The sequence below is a fragment of the Bos grunniens genome, chromosome 8 (assembly GCF_055505025.1).
Source record: "Bos grunniens cultivar Pamir isolate PY7600 chromosome 8, Bosgru_T2T1.0, whole genome shotgun sequence".
NCBI lineage: Eukaryota > Metazoa > Chordata > Mammalia > Artiodactyla > Bovidae > Bos > Bos grunniens.
The window spans coordinates 109,823,476-109,832,058 of NC_141172.1; the positions used below are offsets into that span (position 1 = coordinate 109,823,476).

The 8,583-nt window shown below is 44.8% G+C and overlaps 2 protein-coding genes across 13 annotated transcripts in view; one reads left to right on the top strand and one right to left on the bottom strand.

Annotated features, from left to right (window-relative positions):
• Positions 1 to 1,837, bottom strand: part of FBXW2 (F-box and WD repeat domain containing 2) — a 30,806-nt gene extending 28,969 nt beyond the window's left edge. For 6 of the 12 annotated variants that reach the window (XM_086413983.1, XM_086413978.1, XM_086413981.1 and 3 more), the window contains exons 1-2: positions 1,792 to 1,837; positions 1,581 to 1,689 (exon numbers count right to left, since the gene is read on the bottom strand). Coding sequence is in view for 6 of the 12 variants with exons in the window: in XM_086413980.1 (XP_086270106.1) it covers positions 1,309 to 1,323 (15 nt within the window). In the remaining 6 variants the exon portion in view is untranslated. Of the gene's footprint in view, positions 1 to 1,308; positions 1,690 to 1,791 lie in introns of all 12 variants that reach the window. The other 6 variants (XM_086413980.1, XM_086413977.1, XM_086413979.1 and 3 more) reach the window with 1 other exon arrangement.
• Positions 1,686 to 7,325, top strand: B3GALT9 (beta-1,3-galactosyltransferase 9). Its single transcript, XM_086413991.1, has 2 exons — positions 1,686 to 4,731; positions 5,972 to 7,325. Exons 1-2 carry the CDS (start codon positions 4,726 to 4,728, stop codon positions 7,073 to 7,075), a joined length of 1,110 nt encoding a protein of 369 aa, XP_086270117.1. The 5' UTR covers positions 1,686 to 4,725; the 3' UTR covers positions 7,076 to 7,325.
• The last annotated feature ends 1,258 nt before the right edge of the window (positions 7,326 to 8,583 follow it).

Here is an 8,583-nt window from a genome sequence, read left to right on the forward strand (position 1 = left end):
CAGGAAAGCTCCAGTAACATCCCCTTCAACCCCAGCACATTACCAGTTTCTCTTTTTGGTCTGTTCCCCCATCCCCCACCCCCATGTTTCTTAAAATGGATTAAAATATACAGGAAAAAAAGAAAAACCTTAAGTGCTCAAACTTACTGGGAATTTAATTTTATAATTAAGGGCAGTTACTGACATGAGGCTGATTTCCCAGGAGAGGCATTCTCTTTCCACCCTCTCCACACTCCATGGTGTCCCATCCTTCCCCCACAAACCCCAACTTCAGACTAAACATAAAACGTGCCCTTTGGCCCTCAGTATTAACAATCACAAAGCGCCGAAACAGATGGATGTGAAAAGATTCCTAAACTGGGAGACGGGAGACGTGGGTTTGGTCTCTGGTTCTGCTATTAAGTCCCTACGTTCCCTCAGGTAACTCTCATCTTTGCACTGGTTTGAAACACCAGAGTACTACTCATAGATGTTACCTCATGTGATTTTCATGACCTCGTGGAAGGTATGAGAACTGCCCTTAATAAATGAAGAAATTTACGGCCCCCAAAGTGGAGTGACTTTCCCTGGGTCTCACAGGAAGGAGCAGGCATATCTTGCCCAGCCCCAACCCTTCTCAAAGTAGCAAAACAAAACTTATACTTCCAGGTCTTACTAAAGATAAAACACTCCTGACTGAACATGATGAATGCAGTTTACCTCTCCTCTCTCAGGACCTGGCCTAATCAAGAGAGAAAACAAGACATTTGCTATCTTTGGGAGGGAGGCTTCATCCTCCCTCTCTTTTCTTATCAAGCACAACCAGGGTTAAAGAGAACAGAGGCTCTGAGCTTATCTAAATAAACTTACATATACATAAAATATCTTTTGAATACTCAAGAAGCTGGTTAATACTGGTTGTTTCCAGAGAATACTGGAGGGTTGAGGAATAGGAGTGAAGGTCTCTTTATGAATTTAAGACCGTATGAATATCTGATCTGTTTATATACACCTTCAGTTTTAAGATGAATTTTTAAAAGCTTTGAAGGAATACAAATAGGGTTTCTAAAACAGGGCTTTGCAACCCCACTTGTTGCTGGGTGACCCTGGGCGAATCACTTCACCTATCTCAACCCAACTTCCTCACTGGTAAAAGGTAACCACTAACAGCATTATCTCCAAGTGTTTTTACAAGGAATAAACGGGATAATGCACATAAAACGTTTAGCATAGTATCCGCACAGTGGAAGCCTACAAGAATGCTGGTTACCACCATTATTTAACATTAACCTTGCTATCTTTATTGCAAGCAGCTCTCCACATACACACCTGTTTCCATGGCATACCCACAATTATGGCGCAGTCCCGCACATTAGTACAGCGTTTAGTACTTCATAAACCGCCTCTCCACACTGCTTCATCCTTCAAACTCATTGACAGCCCTGGGACATCATGGTTAACTCATTTCGCAGCTAAGGAAACTGAGGCTCCAGGAGGCAATCACTCAATTCTCCCATCTCTAAATCAACTCCAGATCCCTTCAACCCGTTCGCCGCTCCCAGGTCCCCTACTCCCGGAGCCGTGTTCCGCGCGGCACTGACCTGAGCGAGCGCCCCGGGGCCCGGGACCTCGCGCCGGGCTCACACCAACTAGGCGCGCTCGGGCCGCCAGAGCCTCGCAGCGGCCGGGTCCGCTCCGCAGCCATGGCGCCTGCAGCGAGAGAAAGGCAAACAGCCCGAGGCGCGGCGGGTCAGCAGAGGCGCGGGCGCCAAACAACCCCCTCCGCGACCCGGCCCCGCCTAGTACACAGACCTGGACCGGCGGCCGCCGCTCCGGGTCCGCAGCCTCACAGGGGAGCGGCTTCCGGTGCTGCCTGCGTCATCTCCGCGCGTCCCTCCACCCGCGGCGCCCAGCGGACGCGGCTGCACTTCCGGCCCCGCCTTGAAGCGGAAGTGTGAGGGCAGAGGATCGTAGAGGGAAACGGAGCACGCGCCGGACGCCTTAGACCTGTGGCACCCGGCCCGAAGTTTACTTCCAGGCGTTATAAACAAATTGTCCAGTGAAGTTATGTCCGTCACCCAATCTGATCTTGCACCGACTGTGCGACACTTTTTCTCATGCTCGCTTTACGAGGAGAGGGGGAATGTAAGAGACGCGTCCAAAGAACAACTACTCATATGACAGACAGTCGTACGTGCAGTTAGTGGTAGAGCAGAGCGAAGGCTCCATGCGTCCGGAGTACATCTAGGGCACTGAACACGTGGGAAATAAAAAGTTGATTCTTTGTGGTGGTGGAAACTAAGTATGGAATTCAGAAAGTCAGGTCTTAAGAGAGTTGGTTTGGTTTGGTAGACAACAGGAAGACAGAACTTCTAAGGCAGCGGGTGACTGATGATGATATTACAGGAAAATTTAGGAACACTTGAGTTGACATGTCAGCTTGGGTGAGCTTTATGAAAGAGAAGGCAGTGCTAAGGTAATCAAGAAAACCAGGCACTTCTATTTGCAGCAAATGATCTCAACCCTAATACCCTAAGAGTTTGCTGAATCAAACTGAAAATTCTAGATGGAGCTGGCCCAGAGATAATATTGTATGAACCTCTCATGGACAATGTAACCAAACTGTCTCAGTTTAAGTCCAGAGGATATCCTGGAGCAAAATTTATGGCTCATTAAAAAGTGAAAATTGCAAAATGGAATTTGTATTTAATGAAATCCAAGACCCATGTAATCATTCAATTTTGTATAAGTAAAAAAATTCTCATTTGAATTTTTTTAGGATATATATTCCCCACTTTGTAAAAAATCTCCAAGAATCCACAATGATTGTTGAGAAAACAGCCAGCTTTAAAATGGCAATGAATTTTTTAAAAAATGCAATGAATTATTCCTAGGCAAATAACTACAAAAACTGCTATGAATGGCAGGCAGGAAGATCAACATGCAAAAAGAGAAACATGAAACATAGCCTGGCATAGGAACAGAAGGTTCAGTGCAACTGTTTGTGACAGGAACATAAAAATATGCTGGATGTTGTTTCTTTCTTTAATACACTTGCTGATCAAATGGTATTTGGAGTAATTTCTACACATAGAGACAATAGAAATATTGCAAACATCAAATGCTTAGTTTTTCCAGTTTAGGCTAAAATGGATTACAGGTTGTTTTCTATTTTGAGATAAAGTTGCCTGGGAGAGGTAGATGGATGACATAACTGATTTAAGAACAATCTTACATGGCCTACACTAGGAATTCAAAATCCTTCCTGATGAGACATGTATCAGACTACACCATAAGTTTCTTTGGGTAGAAGAAATGCACCCACCAGGGATGACAAGGACCCACTGATGAAGAAAGGTACCCACCAGGGATGACAAGGATCCACTGATGAAGAAATACACCCCCAGGGGTGACAAGGATCCACTGATGAAGAAATGCACCCTCAGGGGTGACAAGGATCCACTGATGAAGAAATGCATCCCCAGGGGTGACAAGGATCCACTGATGAAGAAATGCATCCCCAGGGATGACAAGGACCCACTGATGAAGAAATGCACCCTCAGGGGTGACAAGGATCCACTGATGAAGAAATGCATCCCCCAGGGGTGACGAGGACCCACTGATGAAGAAAGGTACCCCCAGGGATGACAAGGACCCACTGATGAAGAAATGCATCCCCCAGGGGTGACGAGGACCCACTGATGAAGAAAGGCACCCCCAGGGATGACAAGGACCCACTGATGAAGAAATGCATCCCCCAGGGGTGACGAGGACCCACTGATGAAGAAAGGCACCCCCAGGGATGACGAGGACCCACCGATGAAGAAAGGCATCCCCAGGGGTGACAGGGATCCACTGATGAAGAAAGGCGCCCCCAGGGGTGACAGGGATCCACTGATGAAGAAATGCACCCCCAGGGGTGACAGGGACCCACCGATGAAGAAATGCACCCCCAGGGGTGACAGGGACCCACCGATGAAGAAATGCACCCCCAGGGGTGACAGGGACCCACCGATGAAGAAATGCACCCCCAGGGGTGACAGGGACCCACCGATGAAGAAATGCACCCCCAGGGGTGACAGGGACCCACCGATGAAGAAATGCACCCCCAGGGGTGACAGGGACCCACCGATGAAATGCACCCCCAGGGGTGACAAGGACCCACCGATGAAGAAATGCACCCCCAGGGGTGACAAGGACCCACTGATGAAGAAATGCACCCCCAGGGGTGACAAGGACCCACTGATGAAGAAATGCACCCCCAGGGGTGACAAGGACCCACTGATGTTTAACACATCTCCTGCACGCGCATGTACCAGGGAGCAGAAACTACTCTGTTTAGTGTCTTGAGATACATTCCCTGTGTGATGATGCTATGGAGACGTATGTGTGAACTGTTCTTTCAACTCCCACACATACTTCACCAGGAACTCCATATAAAAACAAGGGGTCAGCTTCAAGAGGCACACAAGGTTGGAGGCATTTAAAGAGGTTTGCTTTCTATTCTTTGTTCTGGATTCACTGTAGCTGTAACATGATCAGCGCTTGCTCTCCTATAGAGCTAGATAGAAGGTATTCTGGGACAAAAGCTCAGGTTGATTGATAAGAAACCTTATCCTGAAGGTCTCAGGCACGAGGTACTGTACTTCAACTGCCGTTAGACTGAGTGATCCTGAGATACATTTGGACACACTTTGGCATCTGGGCTCAATAATTTCCGAAGCCCCCAAATTGTTCACAGAGAACATGCAGGTAAGTTTCTTATAATCTCTGTAGCATTTTATATCTACTAGAATAAGCTTTTGAGTAGGCTGAAGTTTCTTCTTTGTGTAAATCATCAGATGAACTGAAAAAAAATGGAAAGGAGTTCAGATTATAATTGTGGCAATTTGTTTTGCTTCGTTGTTGTTTTCTTATTAAAAAGACATAGGGAAGTAAAAGATGGACTTCGGGAGTTTCTAGTGGTTAAGAGTGAGCTTTGAAACTGACAGGTCTGAGTTCATATCATGGCCCTATCTCACCCTCTTCTTACTCGCTGAATGATCTTGAGCAAATGCCTTAACCACATGGATGCTCAGTTTAAGTCTGAAGATAACCTATCTGAAAGGGATATTAGCAAGACTGAAAGAGTTAAGGCATGTAAAGTGTGTAGCACAGGGCCTGGCTCACAGCCAGTGCTCAGTAAGACGTTAAGTGTCACTATGGGAGTCTTTATTGATTGAAGCTCTGATGAACAGAGACTAAATTCTTCTAATGTCTCTGGCTCTGTTATATTGCAATACTATATTGTATATGTTCTTCCAGATGGAAAGTTTCCATCTCCTTGAATGAGATGGAATAAGCTTGGCATCAGGTATGTCCTAGATCTCGGAAAAGGTTCTGCGCAGATAGCAGGAATCTGCCCATATTGAAAAAGACATTAGGGGACAGTGTCAAAACAGATAATGTCAGAATTCAGTATTCAATTGAAAACTCTTACTAGAAGAATGTAAATGTTTGAACATAGCCATTGGCAGTGGTCAACAAAAGCTGCCACTCCACTGTCAAATAGCCTGGACCTTTGGAATCAGAGAAGAAACTGACCCAAGCACACCGGTTCTGGAAAGGACGGTTGTGTATTTCCCGAAAGTTTTTAGCCTAATGACACCAACTGTTACTTGATATTCACGTGTCTACGTCTGATTCCTGTTTCCCCAGTGTCTAACACAGGTGCCTTGAGTATGGTGAGTAGGGTTTCGTCCAAGCAAGAAAACAGCCAGCATTTTGTTCTGTTTCCACTTCGTGCTAAATACGGGTATGAGTAGTACTGGAGAAGAGAGAGGCATTATGTCCAGGGGACCAAGATCTAGTGAGAGAGGTAACAGAAACACTAGTAATAAACACTTAAAATAGTGTACTGTTACGTACTTTCAGGTGTACACACAGTGTTCCGGGAGTGTACACACAGAAATGGGGATGGAGCTTGAACGAATGAATGTGTTCTTTCATTTAGGTGACTTTCTGCAGACTTCGGACTCACCAGTGGTGTTTCATCCTGTTTAATGTTATTCTGTTTCATGCCTTGCTTTTTGGGGCTGATTTTGTGGAAGAATATTTTCTGCATGCTTTGCCTTATGTAGATATGAAAATTCTTGAAATTAAGGATAAGGCAAGAAAATTGAACATGGAGCCCTTGAGAAGCAATCTTTCCAAATACTATATCCTGAGCCAGTCAGAGATGTGTAAAGGGAAGAGTGTATTTTTGCTCTCTCTTATATTCAGTAGCCCAGAAAATGGAACAAGGCGGGATCTCATCAGGAAAACCTGGGGTAACGTGACCAGTGTCGGAGGGCACCCCATTCTCACACTATTTGCTTTGGGAATGCCTGTTTTGGTAACCACTCAGCAAGAGATAGACAAAGAGCCCCAAAAGAATAATGACATAATTGGAGGCATCCTCTTGGACAGTGCTGAGAACCAGACTCTGAAGATTATTGCCATGACGCAGTGGGCTGTGGCTTTCTGCCCAAATGCCCTGTTTGTCCTGAAGGTTGATGAAGAGATGTTTGTCAATATACCAAGCTTGGTGGACTATCTTCTCAATCTGAAAGAACACGTTGAAGATATCTATGTTGGAAGAGTTATCCATCAGGATACGCCCAACAGAGACGCTAATAGCCAAGAATTTGTCCCTTTCAGTCAGTACCCAGAAAAATACTACCCAGATTACTGCAGCAGGGAGGCCTTTGTTATGTCCCAAGATGCGGCTCGGATGATGTATGTAGTTTTCAAAGAAGTACCCATTATAGTGCCTGCTGATGTGTTCATAGGAATTTGTGCTAAGTCCATTGGCCTTATACCCATCCACAGTTCAAGGTTTTCTGGGAAAAGGCACATCAGATACAACAGATGTTGCTATAAGTTCATTTTCACATCCTCAGAAACCACAGATGCTGAAATGCCCCGGGCATGGAAGGAAATTAACAGTGGAAAAGAATGTACGCTGCTTGAAACCTATTATGGGCTTGTTTCCTGCAAACTTCTGACGTATCTTGACAGCTTTAAACGCTTTCACATGGGTACCATAAAAAATAATGCCATGTCTTATGAAGATTAGGATTTCTTTTTCTTCAAAGTGTGTTTTTTTAAAACTACCTCCAACCGTGTTACAGAAAATGTCCCTCCTTCCTTGTGTTTTTATGTAGTTTCTCTGGATCTTTAATTGTACTCAGCAAGGTACAAAGTGTTTTATTGATCTGATGTACTACACTGAATTGAGATCTCATTTTAAGAAATTTAAATTGGTGTAATGTGATTCTCTTCAAAATAAAACCTTCTGTCTAGAAAAGAGAGGACATAAAATTGAATTGTAACTCAGAAGTCTTGTTTCATTTTTATAATTAATGGGTTTCTAAAAATCACATTCTATGGAACTGTCATGACTCCAGTGATCACAGCAGTGACTGACCTTTTAGAATGCTCAGTATTAAAGAGAAATAATAAATAAGGAATTTAACAAAATGTTCATCTTGTCTGCAAGCAGGAAACATTTTTCGTAATCTGGATGGTGGGATCACATTTAAAAGTTTTAGCTATCTAGTATATATTAACCTGGAGAAGGAAATGGCAACCCACTCCAGTATTCTTGCCTGGAGAACCCCGTGGACAGAGGAGCCTGGGGTCACACACAGGTGGACACGACTGAAGCGACTTAGCACGCATGCATGCATTGGAGAAGGAAATGGCAACCCACTCCAGTGTTCTTGTCTGGAGAATCCCAGGGACGGGGGAGCCTGGTGGGCTGCCGTCTCTGGGATCACAGAGAGTCAGACACAACTGAAGTGACTTAGCAGCAGCAGCAGCATATACTAACTATTTCACTACCATAAAGACTTGGCTGTCTTGGTTAAACAATTTCCATCAAGTCCTAATTAGGCAGTGTTCTACAAATGGGATGCAACAAATACACACCTCATGTTATGTAGACACTCTATTGGGCTTCCCTGCGTGGTTCAGTGGTACAGGACCTGCCTGCCAATGCAGGAGACGGGGGTTTGATCCTGGGTTGGGAAGAATCCCTGAAGAAGGAAATAGCAACCCACTCCAGTATTGCTGCCTTGGAAATCCCATGGACAGAGGAGCCTGGCAGTCCACAGGGCTGCCAAGAGTTGGACATGACTTAGCGACTAAACAACAACCATGTACTCTGTTAGTTTCCTAGAGGTGCTAAAAGAATGCAACAAACTAGGTGGCTTAAAACAGCAGGAATTTCGTGGTATTAGCAGCAGGAAAATGGCCAGTATGGGAGCGTGGACAAACGGAACTAAGGGACACCAGAGATGGTGGAAGACAGATAACTAATCTGGGACAAGAAAATTCCAGTCACTTGAGAATCATTTTGTAACAGAGCAGGGCTGGTTTATCTATGTCACCATGGCTTGAAAGAAACCTATTTCTACATTCTGAACCATCACACTCCGATAACATATTCACATAAAAACCTCTGGACTGGTGACTGCTTTGCCATTTAGAGAGCAGAACACTAGAAAACAGGTGGGAACATTTTTTGTCAATGAAAAACAAGTGCATCCTTTGTTAATCAGTGAGACAGTATCCTGGTTTAGG